This window comes from Amblyomma maculatum, chromosome 4 (genome assembly GCF_055883805.1).
Source record: "Amblyomma maculatum isolate TAMU_Amacu chromosome 4, ASM5588380v1, whole genome shotgun sequence".
Classification (NCBI taxonomy): domain Eukaryota; kingdom Metazoa; phylum Arthropoda; class Arachnida; order Ixodida; family Ixodidae; genus Amblyomma; species Amblyomma maculatum.
Window position 1 is genome coordinate 197148528 of NC_139347.1, and position 12982 is coordinate 197161509.

The 12982-nt window shown below is 43.6% G+C and overlaps 1 protein-coding gene across 1 annotated transcript in view; it reads right to left on the reverse strand.

The window, feature by feature from the left end:
- LOC146193960 (cell adhesion molecule Dscam1-like) overlaps positions 1–12982 on the reverse strand; it is a 570478-nt gene that overhangs the window by 33022 nt on the left and 524474 nt on the right. Inside the window, exons 19-20 of the mRNA XM_084600659.1 lie at positions 9882–10067; positions 2427–2726 (exon numbers count right to left, since the gene is read on the reverse strand). Of these exons, the coding sequence (XP_084456785.1) occupies positions 2427–2726; positions 9882–10067 (486 nt within the window). The remainder of the gene's footprint in view (positions 1–2426; positions 2727–9881; positions 10068–12982) is intronic.

Here is a 12982-nt window from a genome sequence, read left to right on the forward strand (position 1 = left end):
TTGCAGTGTATTTTTCCCGAGGTACACTCCTACATGCGTTCGTTTTGCGCTTTGAATGGATTATTTCAATTTTCTAGAAGACTTGGCAGGAAAACATTGTTGCTTAGGCGATGTGCAACTTTTCAGACTGCCGCGGCTTTGCATTGGGCAGCAGTGACTGTTCGTTCCGCTCGCTTTACCGCTGAGAACTGGGCGTCGTTTAAACCGCTTGAGGTGCCCTACTGCTCAAGCGGAAAGAAATAGTTTCTGCAGCGAAGCACGCAGAGCAAGGTAAGGAAGCATGAAGGTAGTCTTTCTACTAGTTCAAAGAAAGGACTCTCGAAAGGAGGTCTCACTAAGCACTCCTTAGTAAGATATGTTTAAAAATTACCCGAAGGAAGGCGGACCGCTCTTAAGGCATCCTTAGTAAGGGAAGGGGCGTTTTAAAATTTGTCCCTAGGTCTCAGCATTCAGGCTCTTACATGTCTATTACCGGTTCCCTTAGGAAGGGGGAGGGGGGGAGGTGTTCATGATCATAAATTTTTTCGGGCGAAATTACTAATGATAACTTCTTTCTGGCATTTTATACTGCCTCTGTCATATATTAAGCTACTGTATCACCATGAGGAATCATGACGTCACACGTGGTGGACCAGATGGTGGACTCTATAGTATGGGTAGTCACGTGGTAGCTAAGAAATTATTTGCAATGCTCTATGTATATTCACGTGATGTATATTCACGTGACTTGGCCGCCATCTTGAATCTAAGAGCGATTAAGAAACGGACGGGGAACCGGCAAATGTAAGCATTAAGAGCTAACGCTCTTAAAATGCATATCACTGTAGTTTTCATGGCAGCCCTAATTACTCGTTGCGAAATCAGCACTGATAGTCAGAAGCAAAATTTACTACGCATTTTGAAGCTTAGATAATTTTTGTCAATATGTTTTCATAAAAGCATCTTAAAATGATGTACAGTTGAATACCAATTATTTAGGGATGCACCCTTATTTACTCATTGTGAGCGCAGGAGAAATGCCAGAAGAAAACTTTTCATACTGATTCGAAAACTTAGACCATTTCTATTAATGTGTTCACAAATGTATCTTAAATATTTTGCTGTAGCCTCAATTACTTAAAAATTAAGGGGGACGCTTGAACTCCGTTTTAAAGGCTGAGACACGATAGCCTAGGTGTAATGTGAGTGCAACGATCCTGGCAGGCTGATTCTGATATCACCCTTTCACACAAACAGAAAGATCCAAGTTGGCCGGTCTTGCCAAATGTAACTTCAGGCTACCCTACGGCCAGTCAGTGCACGGCTATGCCAGCTACCACCTACCACCTTCCAGAGTCATGCTCTTGATGTTTTGCCCACAACGCCGACGCCGACAACGGAAACGGCGAATTTTGTGCTGAACGCGTTATCGCGTTAGAAAGCACCACATTCGTCTTCTATGGAAGCTTTACTACTCGGCGTGAGCGCAGTAAGTATTGTGAAAGAAAAGTCTCTCTAGGCATCGGTAGCTGAGGCGCTTCCCATTAGCATGCGCATAGCTGTATCGCACTATATCGCAATTAAAACGGTCTGAAATCTAGACTTGTCTTTATGCGCAAGCTAGATTATAATTGTTAAATAATTCCACACGTAGTTCTCGTCGATCCGCTCAACACTGTTGGCATAGTGCGTTTCTGCCATTTAGCACTGTAAATCTCTACTTGTCCTCCTAAGCCCACTAATCTCTGACACCCCTTTTAATGCCCGCAACATCTCAAGGAGTACTGCTAGGATTGCCTCAATTGATCAAATTTTAGCGTTAAGCGATACAAAGGCCTTCGCAAGGAATAAGAGGCAGAGTGTCCTCCTTGCATGCAACAGGACAGCTGCTCGATTTCCGGTGCCATTATTCTCAACAGGTATACGGAAAAGTTTCTGAATATTTGTGGAATTGAGTAATCAGCTCTGCGGGGCCGCCTGATTCCGAGGACCAAGGCCAACATCGTACCCTGCCAAAAGAACAGAATTTCGAAATCCTGGCATTGTAGTTTGCCACAACGTCTTATATGAACACACCAACCAAACCCTGACCCTCGGTCGCCACTGGCTGCGTGGCAAGTGACCAAGGCGGCGGTCAGATGTGTGACGCAGTAGAGGATGTTAAGAATCTCTGGCTCCGCGGACAGGCCACCAGTGGAAACTAAACACCAGTAGAGACTTTGTACCGATCGCAGTGGTTGCTTCTTGACCGTTGACTCGAACTAGCTAGCACCCCCAGTGCATGAAAATGTTGGAAGGTAAAAACTCCCCATCTGGACCCCTAGACCAGTGAGTGCGTTAGACTTTTGATTAAGACCCACAGCAATGCTGTCCTAGCAATGAGGCAGCCTGAAAACTTTTGACAAACACTGCACGCAACGGAGCCGTTGATTAAGAACACGACTCACCACCGCTAAGTGTGAGTGTTGCAATGCGGTACTCGACTTCGGTGGCGCCAGCGTCGTTGTAGGCGGACACCATGATGTCGTACCAGGTACCCGGTGCCAGGTCTGGCAGTGTGACGGGTGACTGTGCCATCTGGATGTTATTGGAGAGCAGGATCCAGTCCTGCTGCATGTGCGGCTTGTACTGGAGCACGAAGAATGTGATGGGGCAGCCGCCGTCACTCCAGCCGTCCAGGTTTACTGAAATGCAGGTCGAGTTGGCCGCCAGGACGGCAGACGTCTTGTCCTGAGGCGGAACCGGACCTGGGGAGCAGGAAGACATTGCGGAGGCTCGAATGAATGACAACGGGAGCCTTGTTGCATTTAATAATGAATTTATGAGCGCCTAACAGACACTGTAACACATGATGTGCACTACTGCGTCACTCCAACTACAATTCTGTTCTGATCTCTAATCTGAGCATGGGTTAAGCGCAGAACTGCGATTCAACCTTGCACATGGCGGCTAAAACGAATTGCAACACCTGAATTTATACAACGCCTAACAGACACTGCAACACATGACGTGCTCTACCGCATTGTTGCATTTAAGCATTTACGCTATCACAAAGGTTTAGGGTACTTGTATTATCGCGCGGTTTATGTCGAGCCGGGACGAATGTTTATGCGTTTCAGGGAAAAACCGATAAGCGAGTAGCATTCAAAATTCGTTTCAAAGAAATCCAATAAATAAGCAGCATATGACCATTCAAATTCGATTCCAACAAATTGATACCAAAGGAAGGAAATCGTAGCTGGGGGCGGCAGAAACTTAGGCAGGTGGATGAGGTTAAGTAGTTCGCCGGGATCAAGTGGATGCAGTTAGCACAAGACCGTGTTAATTATGGGAATACGGGAGAGGCCTACACCCTGCAGTAGATGTAGTCCTGCTGATGTTGATGAGTATTAAAAAAATTAAAACAAATTTTATTTCTGCTGATTATTTGTTCGCATGTCGCAGCATAGTGACAATTTCCAAGAACTAAATTCTTTGAAATTCGTGCTACCGTATGTAACTGTACCATAGGAGTAATTCACAGTCTTTGCTTCTGTCAGCTAATGTCAGAAAAAAAAAGCCTAACCAGCGCATAAGCTTTAAAAACACTTAAAAGCACGAAACAAACCGGCAGTATAGGATTGTTCTTTTGGTGCCCAAGGCATCCGCTGGTTTTGGAACTACTCTAGTTTCTATTCGGTAGGGATGTTTTGGAGTACTGGCCATAGTGCATGGACCAATTTGATGCGCATACACTTTGCTAAGATGCGCCGCTTACAAAGCATCCCGAGTGACCGAATTTGCCGATTATTGCTACAGCATCTGTGTCTTTTAATTCGGAAGCGCACGTCGTATTTAACAGTTTTGTAATGGCAGCATAAAAGTATTTCTCCTTTCTGCTCATTACACTTCAGTCGGAAACAGCGTTTCGGCACGGAATTGTTGCCTTATTCTTCGATTCCAGGCTCTTCCAAATGCCAGTGCTGTGCCTGATAGCGCACACAGTTCGTGAAATTCAAATCGACCGAGCGTTCCCGGCGTCAGCGAAGACCACAGTTATTAGCGGCTGTGTTGTTTCAGCCCGTAAGTATAAAGAAGACTATGGCGCGCTGTTCTTTTTCTGCTACGTATGAACGTTGTTTGTGGGCCGGGAGCTGCAATTGCAAGGCGTGCATGGCATTCCTCACGCGCACTCTAATTATTTTCCGAAGATAAACATTGACACAAGAAATGACTGCGCCGTCAATGTGAACAAAAAAATGTATGTTTTCTCATTCATTTCAGCATAAATATTTTCACCAGGATCGCTTTAAAATGCAACGTGCAGTAGAAGTTAAGCCCAATGATTGATAGCAAGGAAAAAAAAAAATGTCTAAATAAAACGCCACCTAGTTCGTTCGAAAATAGGCTGGAGCCTAAAAGGATGATCTAGTTCTAGAGAAACTCAATGGGTTCGTTTTGATATGGGAAGCACTGAACGACATTCCCGAGTGGTAAAGTATGCCAAATTCGAAGTTATAGTAGTTTGCGCCCTTGGACGGACGTTAAAAATAGCGGCGCTTTAAGCCCGGTGGTTTTGGCGAGTGATGCCTTGAAATGAATTGAAGTGCGTTGTTTTGAATACACTTTACTTTGTCTGGTGCAAGTTTTATGGCCGTGCACAGTATTTTCATTTGATGCGCAGTAAGGTCACGCGAGTAAAGCACTGCGAAATAATTAACGAAATGCAAATGCTGAGTTATGGACCAAAGCACCTTTGATGCCCAGCTGTGGTGAGCGTTTCGGTGTCATTTCAGAGTGGATGATAAGTCGACGGCTGGGTACATTAAGCTCCACATAGCCTCTGTTAATGTCATCAGACGAGTGTGAATTTATCTCATGAATAGTCGTAATTAATGTCTTTTGTCTCTGTAAATGCATTCATTAAAATTTTTGTGTCTTCTTTAAAATAACAGTCTGCCCTATGTTGACAGTTCATTAAAGCCAGATTACAAGCCGTAGTAACTCCAATATCCCACGAACAAAGCGCCCCCCTTGCGCGTAGCCAGACAGCAAACTGTACATCACGGCTTATAAAGTTAATCTACGTGAAAGACTAAATTTGGCCCATCACTGAGCCACGTGGCTTGCGGGTATGAATTGTCATTATCACATGATCGCCTTAAACAGTCGTAGACATAAACCAATCCTTGACTGTTGTAGAAAGTTGGGAATCTGGGCCAAATCCTAATAGTTTATGTTAAGGTTTATAAGCCTGAATGACAAATGGTTATGAGGACCTCAATACGTAGCCTTTCATAAATCGATGAATACCGTGCCAGTAATAGACGAAGCATGTATGCCGAACTTAAGATTTATTAATCTTGAACAAATTTAGTCCACAAAAAAGAATTTGCTGAAACTATGCTAATTATTACAAAATGAGTACTTGCTGACGATATTTCATCATTTACGTTTGATCATTCTACTAGGAGAGCTTGCATGATACACTATGCGATTGAAACTACGGTGTAATAAGTTCAGATCGACTTGCACGTGATTTTGATATCGAGTAACATATAGTGAACCTTCGATACGTCCTGTGCGCATCCGGTGTTTGTTTAATAAAAGGAATCGGCGCTTGAATAAGACACTGATTAAGAAAGCTTTGGATAAACTTCATGTTATCCAGACATATCGCTAACCGAAATACAGTACAAGGCATAATGTATGCTTTATGCAGGGATACAATGTCAATAATGCCATGTCGCTAACGGCGAAATGCTTCATGTTTTTATAAAGAGAACCCAACGACAACTCCAAACAATTGTTTGTCTCCGCAGTTATTTATTTTTAAGCTCATTCTGGACATTTAAACGTTTCTGTGGCAGTGTAAGAAGCACTTATTCCCGAGAAAATTCAATCAAGAAATTTTCTCGCCACTCAGTTGAAAAAACATGATGCCCACAACAAGAAAGAATTGTCTATGACGTTTTGAAGTCGATGGCATCGTAATATTGCATCTGGGGTCTGCACTGAAATACAGTGTCTGTTCAGCGATTTTCACTGGTCAAATTGGTCGGTAATGACAACATCTGTATTTTTTTACAGCCGTACAAAATCTTCGATTTCGGTTAGGGTAGTCAATGTGTCGTTAAACCGCTGCAGTCTATTGCCGCGAACCATTCAAATGTTTATTTGTTCTTTTTCAGCAGCAGTCGGCAAACGCCCTTATCACTCTGATTCTAGCGTACGAATGTGGCAGGTGAGTCGAGATGCACCCAAAAAATTCCAGCCATGCGCTTGTATTTCTACAATGTTCTTATGCTAGTCTCGTTCGCGGTTTTATCTAGATGTGTTTCTGCGCCGCTTTTAGACTGAATGCTGACGAGTGAAACGGACACTCTTTGTTCGACGACCGACGAATACATTTGCTGCTATCGCCGCCGCGGAGTTTCTCAGTTCTTTTGCGGGCTCAAGTCAGCCCCAATGAAAAGTTGACTTCAGTGTTATTATGACTGTCGTTTCTTTTGTGCCTGTGGCCTTGTCCCTACCACGTGACACTATTGACACAGGCCAACTTTATTTTCTTCAAGTGTACCTTTATTATTTTGAGAAAAAGTGAATGCGTTTCGTTTATTACCCTAAAAAGTTTCGTTGTTTCAGCATTCTTTCGGGCAATTATTTTAATGTTTGTGTGATACAGAGTCTGTGCCCTGCAGAATTGTGCCTTTTCTTGGTAGCGTTTCAAGTTCGCCTCCTACGACGACAGTTTTAATATTTAATACTGCCTTTTTGTTAATTCACGGTTACATCTGACAGACAAAACGAGGTTCTCGGTGCATTAGGTGATTGAAAAATTTGAAATGTATCTTTCTTGAAGCTGACTGACCCTTGTGGTAAAAGGTAGGCCACGTTTGTCTAGCTCTTGAGAATTACAATGAAAATTTAAACGTTCAGGTTTTCCGCCTTTAAGAAAACTTTACTTGGCTACGTACATAATCTCACACATCCCCACACTTATTTTGTATCTCTTTTAACATGATATATATTATGGAGTCACGCGCTGATACACAATAACCTGTTTAGCTTATATCTAACAAGAAAATAACAAAGAATCATCCTGGGATTTGTATTCCTTCACACAGGCATATATACCTACCAGTTAAGCCAGTGATTTTCTGGGTAGCTGGGATTTCTTGGAAATTGTGTAGCCGATTTTAAGCAATAACGTTTTTGCCCAGTCGTTTTTGCAATGAATCGCAGTCAGAATAATAAAACCATAATAATTACAACATGTAAAATGGTTGGATGATAGCAAACTCCTACAACTCAAGCTGCTGAACGAATTTAATGAGAAAGCTGCACAGAAAAAAAAAAAAAAACAATTTAACTGCCGCTGAGCGTATATAGCATCTGCCTTCCGTATTTAACAACCGTCATAATCAGTGTATTATGCTAGCCTTGAAAGAGACCACAAGACTGTTCTGAAGCTTGCCGGAAAGGATTGCATATGATTAATGATTTTGCGTATTCACACAAAGCTCGAGTTCCCAAAAGAGCCTTCGATTCGCCCTTAAAACTAAGACCACCTGGTTTCAGTACCCGGTTGTTTCCGGCATTGTGACATTCTTTGGAAACTTATGTAAAGCTCCCGCCACGGTGTGTATACCGCTGATTTATGGTAAGAAACAGGTAGACCTGTGCTTTTGCTTGCTTCCCCCGTGACGTTGCGGGAGCACTTGCGACATGGGTGACAATTAAATGCACGTGCATTTGCGCAAGCCGCGTGGTCACGAACGTACATATGTGATTTTCGGTTCCAGCTGCCTCATTTTTCTGTCTAGTTCAGGAATCACTCGCTGTCTTTTTCCAGCAATCAACATATGAAGTCTCATCGCGTGATACATTTTCATGCGTGGGGGTATTCCGAAGCCGTTTTGTTGTAGATTTCTGGCGCTTTGGTTTGAATGAGATTAGACGTTAGAGCACCAACATGAATTTTAATCGCTAATATATTGTTGCGAAAGCAAAACTACGCCAGCCAGCTCGGCTCGTCGCGTATGATCGTATGCCGTAGGCACAAAGGGCAGGCGCAACGAAACCGGTCTGGATCTGCGGTTACTACCTATCCTAAATAGACATATTCGCCCACTACTTCCAGTGTTTTGCTACCTAATGTAAACTGCTGTTTTTCTCCTAAGCTTTTGGACATTACCTTAGTCTTCTGCATATTGATTTTCAAGGCTACCTTTTTACTTTTCCTGTCTAGGTCATCAACCATTCTTTGCAATTCATCCCCTGAGTTACCTAGCAAGGCAATGTCATCAGCAAATCGCAGATTACTGAGGTATTCTCCATCTACTCTTTTCCCTGACTGCTCCCATCCAAGTTTCTGAATACTTCTAAGCAAGCTGTGAATAGTACTGGGGAGATCGTGTCTCCTGGTCTAACACCTTTCTTTATTCACGTTTATTCCGTGGTATCCACGTTACCCCGATAGGCCACTAAAGCACGTTCATACGGCTTGTTTAAAGCGGGGCTTTATATGTGGGCTGGAATCCTACGCTATCGCGTTATACCCTTAAAGACGGAGCTTAAATGTCCTCACAAACGCCTTTATCTAACTAAAACGCCGGTGATCTTTGATGCGTTCAACTGAACGCGCTCCAACAGGTGGCGACGCCGTCGACGCCGCTCCCGTCGCTGTATAAAACTGTGCGAGACGGTAGTCGTAGTCACTGGGGTGTATATATCTACCATGCCAGCGTTGACACTGCGTTGGACGTTCTGGCTCCCGGAATGCCTAGCCGAAGTGAAAAGGAGCTGGCTGTCGTGACGGGGGACTTTGATAAAAGTTGGCTATGGTTTAGCTCTGGTTAACCTTAACTGAGTTTTGAAAGCAACAGCTGCATGGCTACGCTTGTGGTTGTAGCTCGCGGTTAAGCGTTTAGTTTAGTTCTATTGTATGGACTAGAGAAACTGTTCAGGTAACGATTAGGCTTTTATTCTTTATACCAATGATGACACTGCGATGATCAGTGTAGTAGTGAGACTTGGTTTCCACGACGTGCTCTGTATCTGCCGAGGCTCTGCGTAAAATCAAGTCTAACCTGCTTCCCCAAAGCGTGGTAGTTTGAGGTTGGTGCTGACTGAACTCGAGTAGAAACCGCTCCTCCGCCGCTTCAACAAAGGCGAGCAATGCTATGATATTTCTCTACCGAATATAAAAGGCTTAAAAGACTGCGCAGTAGTAATGGACATAGCGCTTAAAGTAGTGAACATAATATTCGTTACCATAGACACTACTTCGCAGAAATTAAAAAAAATTAAATGCAATATTTATTGTGATAACTATAAAATGAGAGGCTTATGATAACTATGAGTATGTCTGCACAAATATACTAAACAACTTTCACTAACTTAATAGAAAATTTCTGAAGTGTTTCATTAGACGGCACGGCAACAGTACAACCACAAAAATTTAGGCTGTTTTGTCGCAATGGTTTGCTCATGGATTGTTTGTCCGGTAGGTAATTCGTACCTCTGGTGGCAGTAACTTCTACCGCTGTTCTTTTAGCTAATTGGGTAAAATACGTTTCCGCAATAATGTGAGGAATTCGTATGCATCTGGCAGCATCAATGAAAATATTTAAGGTGCCTCATGCCGCATGTTCACGAAGTTAGTGCACAAAAAAGGCGGCTTCCTTCAAAAAGGGATCGAAACGTTTATGCAACAATCGCAAATGTTTACTTCGTGTGATATTAAGCGAGCCTTTCACCACCGGTACTGACTTCGTGCTTGGGGCAAGGGACGACCTCATCGCTCAGTTTTGTTTATGAATAGGTGTCTCAATGAACACTCCCTCGGCAAAAATGCCGTACGTAGTACAAGAACCGTGGTGGCAAAAAATAATTTCGTGAAAAAGTGCTGTTGGTCTCACCTCTTCCTGTGGTCTCGGCGCTGACTGTTTCACTGGGGGCTCCTCTTCCAGCCGAGTTGAAGGCAGTGATTGTGATCTGATAGTTGTTTCCGCATATCAGGTTTGTGAGCAGGTGCTTGCTTAGCTTGGAGTTCACCTGGGTCTCCTGCCACTCGCCGTATTCACTTTTGTAATGAATGACGTATCCTGAAACAGACCGGGGCGGCGCGCAACACAAACATCTCGAAGCGCTGCGCCAAATATGAAAGTTAAGATGTAAGAAGCAGTTTTACGGGCAACTTGGCGCCAGTAGCATCACATTTCGCACAACACGCGCACACTGGTATTATAAGCGGCACCTGATGTCTCTATTTCTCGTCGTCATTACCTTATACCTACCATTATTGTCATCGTCATTTACATGGTGGGCTCAAAAAGGAAAATTACTACGTCATCCTGTCTTGTCTAGTCGGGAACAACCAGCTGCGATAGATAACCTAAACGTTTGGATACGTTCTGTGCCACCGTCGAATAAGCTTTCATTCTCTTGATACTCGCCATTTTATTTATTAAACAGCCACTGATCGTTCTGCGTAACACACGGCGTACCATTTCAAACTTCTCTCAACGTATGTCAGCTCGAATATAATCAATCCTCATTTGTTCTCCGATTCACATCCCCGCCCATTTGCCAACATAGTGTCTTTCATTCCCTCTTGCAGCTCTCGTAGAACTTGCCGCCATTCGCGCTCAAGTTTCTTTCCTTGCTTTCCACATTTCGCATACAAAGGTCGGTATTGGGAAAAAAAGTCGCGAAAATTTACGTTCTGAACCGCTTCCTTGTCTGAAGTCGCTGAACATGGAAATATCGTTACTAGTTCAAAATTCTGGACAGGTTATCTCCTGCGTATTTTGCAGACCAGAATGAATGGCACGCGGACGGTTTCAGTATCTCCGTCAGTCTATTTTATGATGGTTTGTACAGCTCGCGTGACAGTGTAACGATATTATCTGGAATGTTCCGAGTCGTGCTTGAATAGACCGGGGATGAAAACCGCTGCCAATCTGACCTCGACGGCTGCCCAATGCATCATTTTTCATGTGAAAGCACATCATGGCTCGTGAGTGGCCTATACATAGCCTGTACACAGAAATGTCCGCACGAATTGTCCATCATCGGTTGAACGGTATTTTTCACATGAGTGGCGTCACTAGAACGTATCTGATCTAATTCGATTATGGCCAAATCGATGGCTACCTCTGTATTTGGATGGCCCATCCCCAATATTTGACCCACTGAACCCCCAATATTTGACCTCATCAGAATTGAACTAAAATTAATATCTAAATTAAACCACCCACTAAGGCCACATCATTGATGATCCCAAAATTTGGCTCCCTGGATCCGTAAAATTCGAACTCGTCACCAATTTGATCAAACTCGAAGTTTAACCGAACTAGCATGGCCAATTCAGTCCTGACTTCTAAACTTACGGGGGCCACAACCAAAATTTGTAATCCCGGGACCCTCAAAATCTGACTTCGTCAGAATTTGACCAAAGTGGTGTGTAACCTAGTTTGAGTATGGTCAACTCAATGGTGACTTTCAGATCCAGGTAGGCCATCCCCCAAATTTCTTCCCCTTTGCTCCTGATATTCGATTTTGTCCTAATTTACCCCAAATAAGTGCCTAACCTAATGTGAGTATGCCTAATTCAATGGCGGTTTAAAAATTTCGGTGCGTCATCCTCAAAATTTGGTCCCATGACTCCCGAAATTTGATTTCATCCGAATTTCTCCAATAAGTGAAGCAAAGCAACACTACTAAGAAAGGAAACGCTGAACTCACAAAGCAATTAGGCACGAAACTCGCAGTGCCTTCGCATTTCTGCGCATAAGCTGATTTAAGTGCAGCCCTGTAAACGTTCACTATCAGCATTGCGAAACATTTTGGCTTAACTTTCTTACGCATTTTAGCACAAAAGAGAAAAAAGCCTATTTCAGTTCTGCAGCAGCTTGCCTAGAACAATCCGACGTCAATATATGTTAGATAGGGACTTGACCTTTGACAAGGACAATATTCCGTCATACCCAAGGTGGGCGTGCCAGATAAAATTGCAAATTAATATAGGAGCTTTAATGAAAAATACAAGAGTAAGAACCGTGAGAGGCACAAACGCACGAACACACACACACACACGCACGAACACACACACACACACACACACACACACACACACACACACACACACACACACACACACACACACACACACACACACACACACACACACACACACACACACACACACACACACACACACACACACACACACACACACACACACACACACACACACACACACACACACACACACACACACACACACACACACACACACACACACACACACACACACACACACACACACACACACACACACACACACACACACACACACACACACACACACACACACACACACACACACACACACACACACACACACACACACACACACACACACACACACACACACACACACACACACACACACACACACACACACACACACACACACACACACACACACACACACACACACACACACACACACACACACACACACACACACATGCAAACCAGGCGTCACAGCTACATGTAGCCAGTTTCCAAGATGGTGTCTTGTTGAAACCAACTGGGGGATGTTGAGTCGCCTGGTCTAGTTTGGACAATTATTTCGTTTGCCAATGCTGACTACTGAAAACGTATTAGCTGAATTTTTAACATGAAAAAGAAAGCGTCAACACAAACGTTGTACATTCTCGAATAACTTCTAGCTATGCTGTGTTTCCATCAAGCTACCCTTTACGCAAAGATGTTATCGTACTGGCACTAAAACATCACTCGGGCAATCAAAAGCTTAAGGTACTCATTCGTGTTTTAGACAACAAGGTGCGCTTCACGCTGGAGCGCTCCCTTCGATGAAGTTTTGTGCGCACATTGGGCTAGTGACTTAAGTTAGCTATTGGTTATGTGACAGCTTTCGTTGGAAAGCAATTATTAGTACTTGGTGAAAAGTAGCTTGGTGGAAAGAACGCATGCTACCCATTTATCAAAG